The sequence below is a fragment of the Macadamia integrifolia genome, chromosome 1, assembly GCF_013358625.1.
Source record: "Macadamia integrifolia cultivar HAES 741 chromosome 1, SCU_Mint_v3, whole genome shotgun sequence".
Taxonomy (NCBI): domain Eukaryota; kingdom Viridiplantae; phylum Streptophyta; class Magnoliopsida; order Proteales; family Proteaceae; genus Macadamia; species Macadamia integrifolia.
The window spans coordinates 11,670,173-11,688,916 of NC_056557.1; the positions used below are offsets into that span (position 1 = coordinate 11,670,173).

An 18,744-nucleotide genomic window follows, 5' to 3' on the forward strand; every position below is an offset into this window, starting at 1 on the left:
AACGGTGGCAATTGTGGGGGTGCAAGGATCTTCTACCTTTGTTTGTTGGATGAAAGTCATTTGGCTGAGGATCTTCAGCCATCAGGGATCTGTCCCGCTGATGAAGAGGGCCCACAAGATCTATATCAAGGGTTCTATGGAATTCAGAGGCTGGCTGACAAGGTTTGCAAAGGGCAGAGTTGTGGCTGAAGAACTTACAAGAAAGACATTGAGGGGGCCTCCATTCATACTCTACCTGCTGTTGAAAACAGAAGTTGTCTCCTTCTTGGACAGAAATAGAAGATGGTAAGGATTCAACTGCTGAGACTTCAATACAGATCCTGGCATGGGCCAGGCGATCCTTCCGATGGGTTCTAACATCAAAGCAAAGGGGATTGCCAAGAACTGATCCCACAGTGCTCAAACCTTTGGAACACCAAAAGTGCAGGGGGAGCCCTGGGAAGGAAACCCAAAGAGGAATAGTGGAGAAGTGCACTCGATTGAGGATCTGTTTATGCCAAGGGCGAAGGAATATGGGCTTCTGGCCAATCGACCAAGGACCACCATTTAAGCATTGAACAATGTCCTATTATTCGGAAAATTTGGGCAGGAAGAACCTATGGTCCAGAAGGAAGAGCCCACCATACGCCATTGCTTCAACATGGATGTTTTGACAAGGTGAAAAGGGGGTCTATTTCCTAGGAAATGGTCAATAAGTGAGCGATTCCATCTGGAAGCTTTGGAATTGAGGATCCTATATGGGGGCAAACAACTAAAAGGGAATCCCCAATCCTGGAGGGGGGAAGGTCTTCAAGAGGAGGAAGTGAGGGTTTGAACTAAGAATTACAAGCTTCTCCAGGAGGGAAGGGAGAGTGAGTCGAGTGTACAAGAGGAGAAGAGGAAGGAATTGGAGGCAAGGTAAAGGGAGAGGGAGATGACAACATCTCAGCAGGGAGCTCCGCCATGGTGGCCGGAGCGAAAAATGGGGGGATTAGTGGAGCTCAGCCATCCCAGTTGAGTATTTTCTTTAATGTACCTAATTCACATTGCATTTTATAATTTGTAGAATATATTAATTGGCAATATCCACATGTGAATTTTCAGCGTACTATTTAAACCCCAAGTATTAATAGATTCAATACAACCATAGACCTGGGATGAATTCGGAACTTATAGACGTAGTGAAGCAAATAGTTGGCACATTGGAGTGAAGTGATGCAATACAGTCTATTTGCAACAATGAGGTGAATTTTGTAGTTCGGTAGGAGTATAAATTGTAATTACTCTAATTGGTATTGATTGCCAACATTAATATTTTTCCAAATGGGTAGAGATTAAAGGTTTTAGGGATGCCTTAGGGAGTGTTGAAGCCCCCTCCGCAATGGATTGCCGGAACTACTGATGTTGGTAGGCAGTTCAGTGGATAATACTTATAAAATGCAAATATTATGTCTTATAGTTGTGATGCTGCTGAATATTGTGTATTGTATAGGGGTAGAGCACAAGGTTTGAGGAAATAGCAATCAATGTGCTCTCCTAATGTGGAGGTCTCGGAGGAGTTCCTAAAGCGTTTGGACCTGCAGAAGACCACATGATTTGGCGAAGATATTAACTGATTTTTCCAAATTTTCAGCAATACTGCTAGAACCTATCTTTTGAGTCGGCTAGCGTCACGGGAGCCGTAACCCAATTCGGAAATGGAAGCCAGCGCTAGAGGCAAAAATAGCCCAATAAGTATCCACTACTGAGCTTGCACAAGATTTTTCCAATTCATCCTTTTAGGTCCTCAATGGAGCCCACGAAGTTTGGTCGCTCAAATTAGGGTTTTTTCTACTTTCTTGTTATGCTTACATTTTTACCCTAGTTACTTATTTTTTCGTTTTTTCCTTTCTTTAGAAGTGACCTAACTATATAAGGTTTCTTGGGTTCATAGTTGTCAAGGCGTCGCCTTGGTGTCTAGGCAGTTTACCTGGTGCCTAGGCGACTGCCGCCTTGTTGCAATGCATGTCACCTTGTGTTTTGGCATTTTAAGTATTTTTTTTTTTATTTTTTATTTTTTATATTTGTCATTTCATTTGCTTAAGATATTATTCATAAATAAGCAAATACCTCCTATTTGAATCCAATAAAAATAGTTTCAAAATCAAATTTCAAAAGGATAAAAGTCAACCCCCCAATCCAAGAACAAAAAAGTATATTTTGGTTATAGGGGCGATTTTCAACTTTTAAATGCTGAGGTTTTTTCGTAATTATGAAAATTTTATAAAACCTATTATGTTTATACATTGCTAAAAACCAAAAGTTCGGTAAAATAATCTTTTGTTTTGATATCTATAAAATTATTTTCATTCAGACGATTTTAACAGCATTCGCACACTTTAAGATAAGTTTGACCGGGTATAACTTTGTCATTATAATTCAGATTTAAGTAATCTTAGACTTGTTGGAAAGTTGGTTTTATGGTATACCTAATACAAAAAGTCTCATGTAAAAATAAAATCATTTGACCTGTCAAACTTATTATAGAACATGAGAATTTCTCTAAATGTTGACTTTTTATAACTTAATGTGACTTAATGTTGATTTTTTATGATTTGATGTAGCTAAATGTTGATTTTTAATGGCTTAATGTTGGTTTTTACGATACAAGGTATATATAGCTTACTGAATAATGTTAGAAAATAGAGAAAATAAAAAATAACACTTGGTCGCCTTGTTCGCCTTAAGGCGAGCACCTTCTCGCCTAAGCGTTTAGACAACCCTCCACCGCGTTGGTTTGCCTTGGCGCCATGACAACTGTGCTTGGGGCTTCTGTATGGCAACTTTCATTTTAGAATCAAAGCAGCCATTTTGCTCTTCTTCCCCAATAAAACTAGGGTTTCATACCTTGTGGATTCAAGGGTTCGTCCGTGTTAGAATGATATTTAACCCCATAGCACTTTTGATTGCGTCATTTCCCATACATGTTCCGCCTGCGACTATGAGCGAAATGGAAGTACGTTTTTGTTCAACTACTCCAAGAGGCAGAACCAATTGGTTTCCTAATGTTTGGAAAATTTTGTGTATGTCCAGTACAATATAAGGCTGAGGATGCAACATATACGCATAGTTATTGAGACCGACAAGGACCAAATCAAGCTCGCTGACATTTTTACTAGTTGGAGTCAGAGGAGGATCCCTTGGTGGAGTGGGTGAGGGATAAAGGTGAATCGAAGATGGATCAGGCTAAGGGTAGGCTTGACCTCCATATAGCTAGTCAGATGGGTGCTGATGTGCATAAGTATATGGCTTCAGAGGGATGGATACATTCAAAAACACCCCAACCGTTTGAGCCCGTACCTGATAGGAATGATGAGGACCAAGGTTTAAAGTATCATTCCATATCATATTGTATCGATGTCAGTGGGTATCGATATGATACAATGATATGCGTATCGATATCTTTAAAAGGGTTACTATATGATAGATTAAAGTATCGGTCCATATCTTATTGGTGTCGGTGGGCATTGATACCAATATTGATACTTTAAACCTTGAGGACCTTGATTGATCCTATTCTAGTGGTCACACTTGCATACTGTCACTATCTACTCGTGGAGATGATGGCGGCCATGACGATGATGGTGGTGACGGTGAAACATGTGATGGACCTCGAGAGTAAAATGACCAGGCACAAGAGGAGTGGGAGGTGGCCTCTAAGCTGATTCGATTCACCGGAGAGACAGTTTGATCACGCCACACATGTATGGACCACAATGCGCATCCGTCCTCTACATGTGCAAGCTACACAAGAGAGCCTTGTTACCGGTTCCAAGCAGATGAGTAGGCTAATTGTATGGACTCCGATAGCTTGTCTAGCATTGTTGGAGGATTGAGTATAGGGGACAACATATCAAGTGGGCATGCAGAAGAGTGCAACTGATCGGAGTTCAGTGCATATGGCGGCAACTATGGTCGTTTCATTGGCATGGGGGAGCATACATCTTCTTCATCCATTCCCAGTGCTTTGGAGTATGACACCCACTCACATGGACATCCTAGTTGGTCTTTTGTGCAAAATTTCTTCTCTTACCAGCCCACCAACTGTACATGTTTGTAACACCATCAAGGACCCAGTGGCTGAGTGGCTGGTTCTTCACATTATGGTGACCTATAACCTGGGATAGGTTACCTCCAGTATATAGATGAGTCCATTTACAGGGTGGCTATGGCTGACTACAAGCGTTTTTTTCGCACACGATGACATGGTTTGCATGTCATACAGCCAAAGGAAAATGGACGTCGGCTCCATCGGTCAATGAGTAGGCTCGATCTAGCATGTCATTGTTTGTAGTAGCAAACAATATAATATTGTTGGGACTTGGGTGTATATGTTATATATATGTACATTGTACTATTTCATAAATAGTTAATTAATATTATCTTTCTTCTTTCATGGTGCATAATTTACGTGTTTTACTTGCCTTTTCTGTCTTTACAAAAACAATATCTAGAATAGGTTACACAAGGTATGCAATAGGGTTCAGCATATACTGTCAACCAAGGGTGCAAATCCAAACCACCACATTGTGTGACTTTTCTTGCAATCTGAAGGTTTACACATGTTTATACAAGATGAAATAAGGTTTCCCTGAAGTATTAATGTTGCCATTTGCCTACCGAAATGGACAACCGAAATAGTCTGGAAAAAATGCAGTGTTTTAGCAAAATTTTCGCCCTTTCGGTAATTTTGGTCTGACCAAAATGGCCAACCAAAATGAGCTTTCGGACTATGGTCAGGTTCATTAGCTAAAACAAAGAAATGACACAATTATTTGTTCCTGTCATGTGATTGTTAGTCGGTTGCATGGATTTTTTTCTCTGATGTTTTATTTGCCTCTCTGCTACAGATATAGCTCAATGTTAAGCTTATTGCAGGTATTTGCTACTCTCCAGTTCTTAAGATAATGATATTGTGCTTCTGTTCAGGTTGCTCAGGAGAGACCCAATGGGTGCTCTTGGTTATTCAAGCTTGAAACCTTCTTTGATGAAAATTGCTGAATCTGCTGATGGCCGGCCTTCTGAGATGGGTGTAGTTGCTGCCCTAAGAAATGGAGAGGTTCTTGGGAGTCAAACTGTTCTAAAAAGTGATCACTGTCCTGGTTGCCAAAACCTAAGTTTACCTGAGAGAGTGGAGGGTGCACCTAATTTCAGAGAAGTTCCTGGGTTTCCTGTTTATGGTGTTGCCAACCCAACCATCGATGGTATTCGAGCTGTTATTCAGAGGGTTGGTAGCTTTAAAGGTGGTCGACCAGTTTTTTGGCACAATATGAGAGAAGAACCTGTTATCTACATCAATGGGAAACCATTTGTACTTCGCGAGGTGGAAAGGCCATACAAAAATATGCTGGAGTACACGGTAAGAGTCAATATTCTGTGTCAAAGTATCAATTATGTGATCAGAACTAGGTAACTGAGGCAAGTATATAAGATTTGGACTCAAATTTGTGGTGCTACACAATATAAAACCGACAAATCCTGTAAGTCATGCATATTAGTTTGTTTCAGTACAAAATATAAAGATAAAATGTCCTAGTGAAGGGAATGTGCCCCAAGAAAAGCGTATCTTAGATCTGTCATGTATTAAACACAGCAATGCTGCTAAGTAATGGCTTTTCACTCTTGTTACTTTTGGCCTCTAATTCTTCCCTCTGCTGTTTGGTGTTCTCAAGCCTCAACTACGTATATCTCTTGCTTTAGCTAGTAAATAAATGAACTTTTTGAACTGGTGAACTGTTATTGGTGTTTCAGGGAATAGATCGTGAAAGAGTTGAGAGGATGGAGGCTCGGTTGAAAGAAGATATCCTAAGGGAATCGGAACGCTATGGGGGTGCTATAATGGTAATTCATGAAACAAATGATGGGCAAATATTTGATGCTTGGGAACATGTGAACTGTGGATCGATTCAGACTCCTCTGGAGGTTTACAGATGCTTGGAAGCTGAGGGTCTCCCCATTAAGTATGCGCGTGTGCCCATAACCGATGGTAAAGCTCCCAAAAGTTCTGACTTCAACACATTAGCATTGAATATTGCGTCTGCTACCAAAGATACTGCCCTTGTTTTCAATTGCCAGGTACTAGCTTTTATAAGATGTGTTCTTCAATAACTTATACATTCAATTGAAATATTTATATTTCCTATCTAATTATTAATTAATTAATGTTGGCTCGGATGGAGTTCTTTTATGCACCTATGGCACTTTTCTGCCCACATATATTTTTATTGTCTTTTTACATATTTTGCACAGCCACTGAGACACATAATTGAACATTTTTGTAAATCCTATATACATATTTTCTTATTAATGAAACTTTTTTGGTGTTTCCGATTAAAAAATTAATCTAAGTTTTTTCACAGATGGGAAGAGGGAGGACAACTACGGGTACTGTGATTGCTTGCCTTCTCAGACTTAGAATTGATTATGGGAGACCTATTATAATGCAGCCTCTGGCTGCAGCTTGTGAAGATGTAGACAGTGGTTCCTCAAGTGGTGAAGATGCTGGAGATAATAGCACTGAATCTGCATCTAATATTATAACAATTAAGAAAGAGAAAGATCCAAATCGTGCATTTGGCATAAATGACATATTATTATTGAGAAAGATAACAAGACTGTTTGATAATGGAGTGGAATGCCGGGAGGCATTGGATGCAATTATTGATAGATGTTCAGCTTTGCAAAACATAAGGCAAGCTGTTCTGCATTACAGAAAAGTATTCAATCAACAACATGTAGAACCACGGGTAAGGAGGGTTGCATTAAACCGTGGTGCCGAGTACTTGGAGCGTTACTTCCGGCTGATTGCTTTTGCAGCATATCTTGGAAGCGATGCATTTGGTAGTTTCTGTGGACAAGGAGATTCCAGGATGACCTTTAAGAATTGGTTGCATCAGAGACCAGAGGTCCAGGCAATGAAATGGAGCATTAGGTTAAGACCTGGGAGATTCTTCACTGTCCCTGTAAGGCTGTAATTAATCTTTTCCTTTTTGACTTTGTGAAACTGTTTGTTTTTATCATGAAAATATGAAATACTTAGTGCTGTACAAAATTTTGTCATTCTGTCACTTGAGCTAAACTCTTCAGGAGTGTCTGACTTGTTTATGTTGAGACCAGGAAGAACTGAGAGCACCACATGAATCTCAGCATTGTGATGCACTGATGGAAGCTATGGTCAAGGATCGTACTGGTTCTGTTCTGGGAAAAGGTTCCATACTTAAAATGTACTTCTTTCCCGGACAGAGAACTTCCAGCCGCATCCAAATCCATGGTGCACCTCACGTCTACAAGGTAGTTTTATAATCATTTATAGTAAAAAAGATTCTGCCTTTTTACCTGCCTTTTTACCCATAATGTTAACACACATACACAACTTTTTTTTGTTTCTTATTCTATACTTTTTTGGTTTTTTTTATTCTGTGAAATTAAGATTTGTTATGAAGGAAAAAATAGTAAAACAAAGAGGAAAGATGAAGAGAGAGAAGAAGGTAAATCAGTGCAACCAAATTATAAAAGAAACAAAGATGATGAATGCCTTTCCTAAGAGAGTCCAATATCCAGCAATGCATCATCAGACCTAAACTAAAGGAAAATGGGTTACTCATTCCCAAGATTAACTCCTGAATATTCTTGATGATGAATGAAAACATTAAAGGCATTGTCACATGGATATGCAATGGCCATTTTGCATCTTTTGTTAGGCCTATAACTAGTGGCAAATTCTTATGTACTAAGCAGTGCATTTTGATTTGATAAATAATGCGATTTACACTTTTTTTTATTGTTAGTCCAATTGTGTGATTGTAAATAAGTGCGTAATAAAGATAACCTCAATCACACAAATACAGAAGAATTTATAGTGGTTCAACTCAACTAAGTCTAGTCCACTCCTCATAAGTCGATCCACATTATATAGAAATCTCACTCATGCAGAAGCGTAGGGAACGAACAGAACGTGGATGCGCAAAGTGGGAACTAGCAATGCATGTTGGGAATTTGGACCCCTTGATGTGGGACCAACCAAATGGAAGAAGGCGAGGGCAAGCTATAGCAAGAGCTAACCTAAGTGCGCAAGCACAGAGCTTAACAAAGCTAGGCATACTTGCTCTTTTACTGGTCTCGGCTCTCACAGCTATAGAGAAATAGCCCCCCTTTGCTGGTTCTTTCAAAAGAACCCGAAAAGGGAGCAAGAAAACGGGTGCTATAACACGCAATGGCTTTCGCGTTCCCTTTACATGAATTGGGCCATTGCTTGCTCGCTTGCCCTTCCCCACCTTTCTTTAGCCCCCACCCTCCTTCAGAGGTATTCCACTAGTTCTTCCCTCTTAGTACAGTAGGTGGGGAGGATCACCTTTACAAAATCTTTTTAGGGTAAGATAATCCATACAATCTCTTTACAGGTAGAGAGGGATCTTCCAAATCTCTTTATAGGTTAGAAAGACCTATACAAATTTCTTTATAGGTTGAGAGGGACCTTTCACATCTTTGAAGGTTGAGACCCACACAAGACTAAGTACAGTCTAGTCCTTGTGTACACAACCCAATCCTAGAGTTAAACTACTCTTGTGCAAATATAAAATCAAATATAAATTGAGATAAAATGTTACCTCGTGTGTAGTGCAATAATGATATGCAAAATGAAAAAGCAATTGCACTTCAGTGTCTTCTTTAAGTAGAATTTGCCAATAGAAAAAGATAGTGAACTGGAGAATAAAATTCTCGAGTTCTTCCCAATATCTGTGTATCAAGATCAACACTTAAACTTGGTTGCACAAGTTTCTCTTGTGACTTGATAGCTCGCTTTAATGCTCACAACTGATAGTATATTGTTCTGTTTAATGAAGCTCATTAAGTGTATATAGCGGGATGATTAGTGGACCAAAATTGTAATTATTCTAATAACAAATGGATAAATTTTGTCCCTTCCGGTCGACTTGAACAACTAGTTGTTTGAAATATGACTACTGAAAACTAGCCGTTCAGGCTTACTGGGCCATCCAGTCGGTCGGACCTGCAACCGGTTGACTTCTGGTCGGTCGGACCCTGTTTCAGTTCGAACTGGAAAGCTTATGTTTCTGGCCCTGTCCCAATACGGATGATCCGATTGGCCAGATCTTCTAGAAGTGCCTTGTTGACACTTTTTGGGCTCCGTTTCACTTCCCTTTTTATGTATCCATGTACTTAACCTTTTCAATAAAACCGAACTTTTTAGGTTAATTTAAACATTCATTGGATACCTCCTAGGGTCTATCTAGGTAATGTCCATGCGTGCTCACGTAATTAATACATGCATGATAAGATGCAGGTAGTGTGTGCACTATGTAGTAGTACTGTAGTGGTGCAATATTGCATTGCAACTCCTTGCATCATGCTTCAATGGCTCTACGTGACTTCACGCTTCTTGCTTTCTTTGCTTCAACGGCTCTAATTTTATTCACACTTCTTTGCTTGACTTGACTTCGCTTCACTTCTTGCACGCTCACTTAACTTTCCTCTTGCTTACTTGCTTGACTTAGCCATTTACATGCTTGCTTGACTTTGTTTCTTTACATGATTATCCATGGCTAAGACTTGTTATGCTGACATACATCACTTTAGAGGATATCATTGTTAGCCAACTCCATTTGTTTGTTATCATCAAAACCAAACCAGGAGATTGGTGTTTATCCCCAACATGATTAATCAAATTGTGATTCTCCAATTGTGGGTTTCTTTTGAACCTAGAAGAGTTTCGCTCCTTCTTTGAAGAGTAGGAGCTTTCCCTATCGTTCTTGCATCCTAGAAGAGGTACAAGATCTTGTTGGAGTTGCAATCGTCCTAAAAGAGTTGCATTTCAGTCACATATCTATCCACATTCATCTCTTGCAATTTCAGAATCTGTCCAGTGCATATACCTCTACTTCAAGTAAATTTTCTGTGATCCTACACTGGTTTTCTGAAGGGGAGTTTCTCAGCGAAGTTGTAGAGCCATCAGTCCTTGAACTTTTGGATTTGGAATCATCACAATCCGATTTCGGCAATCTCCTTTTACTAAGGTCATATTTTTCTGGAAAATTCTGTATCCGAATTGAGCTTTCTTTGAAGCTTGTTTTATCTTCTCCCAATCCGATTTCGGCAATCTCCTTTGGGGGGTTGCATCAAAATACAATTTAATTCTGAGAATAGGTGTGTTGTTTAGGAACCACACGCTTATCTGTCGCTAGCTTGCCTAGTGAGCTTGGTTTCCTTACCAGCATGTATAAAAGCTGCCCAATTGCTAGTCAACTCATCTGGGACTGGGTGCTATGAGTAATGGGTTGCTAGTGGCACCGCATATGATTTTTCAAGTGATCTTTGAAGTCCTAGAAACCAACGACTTTGTTAGAAGACCAGTCCATGGGTTTTGAAGGCTAAATGAATTGTATTTTGGATCGTCTGTAGAGACTGCTGTTTGTGAAGTCATCTAAATCCTCCCAAAGCATGAAGATTTCTAATGGCCATGAGTGTTTAAAGATAAATGGGTTGTATGTTGGATCCACTGCAAGGCAGGGATAGACAAATCATGTTGTTTGGGAACTCATCTGAACCGTCCTAAAACATGACGATTTCTAGTAGCAACACTGAACCATCCAATGATTATGATGCTGATGATGTTCGGTTGTAATATTAGAATCCTGCTGAAAATATTTTAGACTCCCATCCTGATGGAGACATCAAGGTGTATAGACGCAAGAAGAAGAAGAAACAACCATCTTTGTGGCTGGAAGAATAGAAAAAAGAAGAAGAAGAAAAAGGAAGAAGAAAAGGAGGCTCGATCCAGCCTTTCCAGCTCTGGATCAAGTCCCTCTCTCTTTCCAGATTTCAGCAAATCTTGTGGGCCCCATTAGTTGTTAGTTTAGTAGTTTATTTTTAGAATATTCTTTTCCTTGTTAGTCTTTTAATTAATTAGGAAACTACTTTATTAGTTAGTTTATAGGAAGTCTTTATTTACTTTCCAATTGACTCTTTTTATTTTTAGTAACTAAGTTTATTATTAATGTAATGGCCTAGGCCACAATGGAATGATGGAAAATTATTGAAAGCAGCCAATGAGCAAACCTCCCCACCCCTCTCACGATTCTCTCTCTTTCTCTCTCAATCTCGTCTTTCTCGCTATTCTCTCTCATCTCGTCTCTCTCTTTCACTGTCTCTGTCCTCTCGGTTGCTGTTACATCTGCTACAGCTACTAAACAACAACAGTGGAAGACTTCCTCAATCATATAAGCCCCATCTGAGCCACTGCTGAACACTTCACCAACAAACTGGGTTTCCTTCATCGATTAAAGTGGATTGCACCTCTGTTTTTTTTTTTTTTGGAAGACTTCAGCTTCTTCTTTTCTCCTCAAACCGGGACAGCAACAAGGTAAGTAATTAAACTAAACCCCCTCACCTCCATTAATCCCCTGTTATATGTTGTAGCCCATTATCATTGAAATCAGCCCCTGCCCCCTTCGTTTATGCCTATTTTACCTACTGTTTTAAGTCCTTTCTTCACTGTTATATCTCTAAATCCTTTGCTGATTTTCTATTTTAGTTGGCTGCTGGAGGACATTGATTGTTTGCATATCTTGTTTGGTGTCTAGATTGATTTGTGTTGAACCTAACATTTGCATGAAGTTTGTTCCCTTCCCTATGTCCCCACTTGAAGCTTAAGTAAGTTTTTATATGTTTTTTCCGCTTAGATTGATATTGCTTCTGGCTACATGTTGATTTGTCTTTATTTATTGTATGTTGAATCTTGTTTTGCTGAGCATATCTAAATCCCAACCTAAACCCAAGATCCCCCTTAAGTTTGTCTTACCCTAATTGAGTCACTCTTGTAAGGATCTTAGTTGTCTAGGAAATCCCCTACATCATCTTGAAGAACTCGAGGTCCTCCAAGATAAAGAGTTGCAACCCACCCTACATGATAATGAACAGTAGTCCCGATTGTTGGAGAAGTTCCAGCAGTAACCCAGTTGGGGGTTTCTCGATGGAGATAATCTCTAATGATGGTGAACAATTTCTACAATAGGGAAGCAGCTACATGGAAGACAGAAAACAGAAAAGAGAGGGGTGAAGGTCGAGAAAGGGAGAAAGAGCCGTGAGAGATGAGAAGAGGGAGAGGGCAGCGAGAGAGAATTCGTAGGGGGATTTTGGGGGGCTGTTTTGCCTTCAATAATCTTTATTCATTGGCCTCCCATTACCTCCATTAGTCCCCACTAAAATCAGAACATATACCTTTCTTTTTTTAAGCCAATACTTATTGTTTTCCCTAAAGAAACTTCTGCTGTTTTACCTTTCATTAGTTGGTTGATTTTAGGCATTGTTTGGTTTACTTAGTTTGCTTAATGTCTTGATAGACTTGTGTTAAACTTAACGCAGAGTTGCTGCCATGTTCCCTACCCCATATTCCCACCTGAAACTTGAGTGAGTTTATGTGCTTTTATGCTTTGACGATTATTGTTCATTGCTACATTATTCATTAATCTCACTTTACTTGGATATCAATCTTGTTTGCTGAGCTTCCCTTACCCTGTCCAACCCAAGCCCCTTGAGTCTACCCTACTTGGCTAGTTAACCTTGTAGGAAACCTAGTCACCTAGGAACCCCCTACATCATCTTGGTATTAGAGCAAGGAAAGTTGACTGTGACCGAATACATGAGCAAGTTCAATAAATTGAAAATTAGAAGCCGTATTCGGGAGGATGTTGAGCAGACATCCAGATTCCTTACCGGACTCAACTCCGAAATTCAGTTTCGTGTGGCACCCCACCTCGTGTGAGATGTTCTACAGGCCTTCAGGATAGCCCTTGAGGTGGAATCCTCCCTGAGAACTTATTCTCAGAGGAAGAGCTTCCAAGCTGGGGAGTCCCAATTTAGAAAACCACCCCAAGGCTCAACTGGACCCACAAAACCCAATGCTGCACCACAGCGTTAATTTGACAACAAGGGTAAAGAAATTTTGGGAAAAGCACCCAAGAGTAGTGGGCAACAACAGTGCTTCAAGTGTTGCGGGTTTGGTCACTTCTCCAGAGAGTGTCCCAATAGGAATCTTTATGTGGGAGAGCAGACCCCTGGAGAAGGTGACCAAGAGGGTTTTTAGGACCATGAGTATGAGGACCATAGACCAGATGAGACCATATCTGATGAGGACATCGAGGAGGCCGGTGACCTCAAGCTCGGCATTGTGTGTTACATGGTCTCACAACCTAGGAGTAGCGATGATTGGCGACGAACTAATATTTTCATCACTTGCACATGTCATCGAGGTAAGAACTGCCGCGTCGCCATAGACAGCGGGAGTTACATGAATGTGGTCGCCAAGAGCGCTGTTACTCGAATGGGCCTCAAACTTGAACCCCACCCCATGCCTTACAAGGTTGCCTGGGTTGATCAGTCCACCATTCCTGTTAATCTGAGGTGTTTAGTTCCCCTACACTTCGCAGGATATGAGGATCGAGTGTGGTGTGATGTCCTAGAGATGGATGTTGCCCACATCATCCTAGGTAGACCCTGGTTATATGATCGGGATGTCACCAATTACGGGAAGTCTAACACCTATGTCTTTGAGTTCAAAGGGAAGAAGATTAGACTAACCCCCAGTGCCAGGATTAAAGTATCGGTATCGGTCGTCGTATCGGTCAAACAAAATTAAGATACGTATCAGAGGGTATCGTATCGTATCGTATCGGAGATACGCTAAGATACGCTAAAGATACCTACATAAATGGATAGAAAACACTTTTTAAAACATTTTTGCATAAAAAATTTGTTAAAAAAAGCTATTAATAACATGTATTATGCATAAACAATAAATTGAGGTTATCGCACTAAGAATTCAAGGTTTGTAGTTGTCCCATAAATGTAAAATCCTTGGTCTGAACCTTGATTTTCACTTTAGTTTGAGAGAAATATGGCTGGCAGCAAATCTGGAACAAAAATCCCTAAAAAAATCGTGTTTTTCTGAAAAATTACCCATCTTGGCCATTATGACCGTAGTGCACTGTATTAGTACATACCAATACTCACCGATACGTATCGATACTCATCAATATGTACCGATACTCATCGATACGTACCGATTGATACATACTGATACTCATCGATACGTACCGATACATACCGAAACGTACATTTCACCTCGATTTTATATTTTTCATATAGAGTATCAGTGCGTGCCGTATCGTATAAGTGTGTATCGGTGCATATCGGTATGTATTGTAGTATATATATCGATACGAAAGGATTTTAAAAATTCAATGTATCGTATCAGTGTGTATCGTATCGGTCGGCTAAATTTAAGATACGTATCGGAGGGTATCGTATTGGTATCGGAGATACTTTAAACCATGAGTGCTCCTAGGGAAGTTAGGGTTCCAGAACACAAGGGAAGTACATCCAAACACACCCCCACCAAAACACTAAACATTTTGAAGGAGTGTCAAGAGTCAGGGGTGATTTATGCTCTAGTTGCTATACAGAGTAACACCGATAGGTCACGCTTATTCACTGAGGCTCCTAGAGAAGTGCAACCCTTGTTGAGGAAATTCGAGAGGTTATTCCCTGAGGAACTACCTGATGAGTTACTGCCTATGCGTGACATCTTGCACGTTATTGATTTAGTTCCAGGATCCTCTCTTCCGAACTTACCCCATTACCGAATGAATCCCAAAGAACACGCCGAACTCAAATGGCAAGTGGATGAACTGTTGCACAAGAGATTCATGAGGGAGAGCCTTAGCCCGTGTGCTATACCTGCCTTGCTCACGTCATAGAAAGATGGTACCTGGCGTATGTGTTGATAGTAGGGTCATCAATAAGGTCACCATCAAGTATAGGTTCCCTATCCCTAGGCTTGATGACATGTTGGATATGATGGCCAACTCTTCGATCTTTTCGAAGATTGATCTCAAAAGCGGTACCACCAGATTAGGGTTAGGCCTGGAGATGAGTGGAAGATAGCCTTCAAGACGAAGGATGCCTCTTTGAGTGGTTAGTCATGCCTTTTGGCTTGTCAAATGCACCTAGCACCTTCATGAGGATAATGAATCAAGTGCTTCAACCATTCATTGGCAAGTTCCTAGTGGTTTACTTTGATGACATCCTCATCTATAGTAAGACCCCATCTTCCCACTTGGATCACTTACAGAAGGTTTTTCATGTGCTCTTACAAGAGAAACTCTATGTCAACCTCAAGAAGTGCACCTTCATGAGTGATCAAGTCATCTTCCTAGGATTTGTTGTGTCAACTCAGGGAGTATATGCTGACCCTGAGAAAGTGAGAGCAATTGTAATGTGGCCTGAGCCAACTAATATCCATGAGGTAAGAAGCTTTCATGGCTTAGTCACTTTCTATAGGAGGTTCATTTACCGGTTTAGTTCCATTATATCTCCTATCACCGATTGTATGAAAAAGAAGGAGTTTCAATGGACTAAGGTACGAAGGCCTTTAATGAGATTAAAAAGCTTATGACTGAAGCTCCAGTCCTGCGCCTCCCAGATTTCTCTAAAGTCTTCGAAGTAAATTGCGATGCATCTAGAATTGGGATAGGTGGTGTCCTAGGACAAGAGGGCCACCCTGTTGCGTATTTTAGTGAGAAGCTTAATGAAACTAGGCAACGATATTCCACATACGACAAGGAACTCTATGCGGTTGTCCAATCACTGCGCTATTGGCGACATTACCTTTTACCACAAGAATTCTTGCTATTCTCTGACCACCAGGCTCTAAGATACCTGAGTGCCCAAAAGAAACTTAACCAGAGGCATTCCAAGTGGGTTGAGTTTCTCCAAAAGTACACTTTTGTACTCAAACACAAACTTGGTGTCGAGAATACTGCTGCAAATGCACTGGGCCGGGTGAACATGTTCCTCAGTTGCACCAATGCTAGGAGTCTGGTTAACCGCTCGGACTACCTACTTAGGGAGGGATTCCTTTTTAAAGGAAGCAAGTTGTGCATTCTCAGGACTTCACTCCGAGATTTCCTGACCTGGGAATTACATGCTGGGGGAGTCGCTGGCCATTTCGGTCGAGATAAGACCATCACCCTCTTTGAGAACCGATTCTTTTGGCCAGGACTGAAGAGGGATGTTGCTGGAGTTGTGAGTCAGTGTAGGACATGCCAGACTGCCAAACAACAAAAGCAGAACACAGGTTTGTACACTCTCCTACCCGTTTCCCATTCCCCATTCCCCATTCCCCTTGGCAGGACCTTAGCATGGACTTCGTGCTTGGTCTACCAAGAACTTCGAGAGGTCATGATTCTGTTTATGTGGTTGTGGACCGCTTCTCAAAGATGGCCTATTTCATCCCATGCTCTAAGACCTCTAATGATCCATAGTAGCCCGACTTTTCTTTAATGAGGTTGTCAAGTACCATGGGTTGCCCCTCACCATAGTGTCCTATAGGGATGTTAAGTTCACCAGTCATTTTTGGAGGACCCTATAGCGGATGATGGGCATGAAGCTCCATTTCTCCTCTGCTTTCCACCCTTAGACTGATGGCTAAACCGAGGTTGTCAATAGGAGTTTAGGAAATTTATTGCGTTGCCTCGTAGGAGAACACCTTACTAGTTGGGATCGAGTCCTTAGCCAGGTTGAGTTTGCATATTATAGTTCTAAGAACCGTACCACTAGTCTATCCCCCTTTAAGATCTGTTCAGGATACCAGCCCGGGCACCCATAGACCTTATCCTAGTCGTGTCTGGTTCCAGGACCTCCCAGTCAACCGAATCTTTTGCTTAGCATATACATGATTTGCATGCAGGTGTAAGAAAATAGATAGCATTGAGCAATGGGCAATACAAATCGAAGGTAGATGTGCACAGAAGGCTACAAGAGTTTTAAGAGGGCGATGTGGTGATGGTAAGAATCAAGCCGCAATACTTTGTTAGGGGAAAAGCGAGCAAGCTACATGCTCGTAGCACAGGTCCGTTTAAGATACTCAAGAGGATAGGTGCCAATGCGTATGTTCTTGATCTGCCAGCTAGAATGGAGATCAGTAATATTTTTAATGTTGAAGACCTAGTCCCATACTATGGTACCTTTATCTTTACCCCTTTCTATCCTGATGACCTTGAGGACTTCCCCTTCACCATTGATGAGACTACTGAGCCAAACCAACCACTTCCCCCCACCTCATTACCACCTGTGCCTAAGGTTACGAGAAGAACTGAAGAAGTTGAGGAAATCCTTGATGAGAGGATTGTGTCCACACACACTGGAGGTTCTAGAGAGTTCTTGGTCAAGTGGCGTGGACGTCCGAAAGTTGACAACACCTGGATCACATTGCAAGAAATCCAACAACTCAACCTAGACCTGCTTGAATATTACATGAGCTTTAATTCACCGGAGGTGAATTCTTCCAAGCCGGGGAGAGTTGATGGAGACATCAAGATGTACAGACGCAAGAAGAAGAAGAAATAGCCATCTTTGTGGCTGGAAGAATAAAAAGAAGAAGAAGAAAGAAGAACAAGAAAAAGGAGGAAGAAAAGGAGGCTCGATCCAGCCTTTCCAGCGCTGGATCGAGTCCCTCTCTCTTTCCAGGTTTCAACAAATCTTGTGGGCCTCATTAGTTGTTAGTTTAGTAGTTTATTTTTAGAATATTCTTTTCCTTGTTAGTCTTTTAATTAATTCGATAACTACTTTATTAGTTGTTAGTTTTTAGGAAGTCTTCATTTACTTTCCAATTGGCTCTTTTTATTTTTAGTAACTAAGTTTATTATTTATGTAATGGCCTAGGCCACAATGGAATGATGGAAAATTATTGAAAGCAACCAATGAGCAAACCTCCCCACCCCTCTCACAATTCTCTCTCTCAATCTCGTCTTTCTCTCATTCTCTCTATCTCGTCCTCTCTTTCTCGCTATTCTCTCTCATCTCGTCTCTCTCTTTCACTGTCTCTGTCCTCTCGGTTGCTGTTACATCTGCTGCAGCTGAACAACAACAGTGGAAGACCACCTCAATCATATAAGCCCCATTTGAGCCACTGCTGAACACTTCACCAACAAACTGGGTTTCCTTCATCGATTAAAGTGGACTGCACCTCTGTTTTTTTTGGAAGACTTCGGCTTCTTCTTTTCTCCTCAGACGGGGACAGCAACAAGGTAAGTAATTAAACTAAACCCCCCCACCTTCACTAATCCCCTGTTATATGTTGCAGCCCATTATCATTGAAACCAGCCCCTGCCTCTTTGTTTATGCCTATTTTACCTACTATTTGAAGTCTTTTTTTCACTGTTATATCTCTAAAACCTTTGCTGATTTTCTATTTTAGTTGGCTGCTAGAGGACATTGATTGTTTGCATATTTTGTTTGGTGTCTAGATTGATTTGTGTTGAACCTAACATTCGCATGACGTTTGTTCCCTTCTCCATGTCCCCACTTGAAACTTAAGTAAGTTTTTATGTGTTTTTTCCGCTTAGATTGATATTGCTTCTGGCTACATGTTGATTTGTCTTTATTTATTGTATGTTGAATCTTGTTTTGCTGAGCGTATCTAAATCCCAACCTAAACCCAAGATCCCCCTTAAGTTTGTCTTATCCTAATTGAGTCACTCTTGTAAGGACCTTCGTTGTCTAGGAAATCCCCTACATCACATCTTTTAGCCAGAATTTTTCATAATGGCATTGAGAGAATTTATTCATTGGATCAAACGAAATGTATCATCAATTGGCTTCCGCTTCTCTCAGCATGTTACTGTTATGTGAGAAAAAGCATCTAGCATA

General features: G+C 40.7%; 1 protein-coding gene across 4 annotated transcripts in view; it reads left to right on the top strand.

The window, feature by feature from the left end:
* The window catches only part of LOC122079636 (paladin), a 71,559-nt gene that overhangs the window by 47,408 nt on the left and 5,407 nt on the right, over nucleotides 1-18,744 (top strand). For all 4 annotated transcript variants that reach the window (XM_042646281.1, XM_042646264.1, XM_042646271.1 and 1 more), the window contains 4 exons: nucleotides 4,948-5,377; nucleotides 5,770-6,093; nucleotides 6,378-6,980; nucleotides 7,135-7,308. In XM_042646281.1, the coding sequence (XP_042502215.1) occupies nucleotides 4,948-5,377; nucleotides 5,770-6,093; nucleotides 6,378-6,980; nucleotides 7,135-7,308 (1,531 nt within the window). The remainder of the gene's footprint in view (nucleotides 1-4,947; nucleotides 5,378-5,769; nucleotides 6,094-6,377; nucleotides 6,981-7,134; nucleotides 7,309-18,744) is intronic.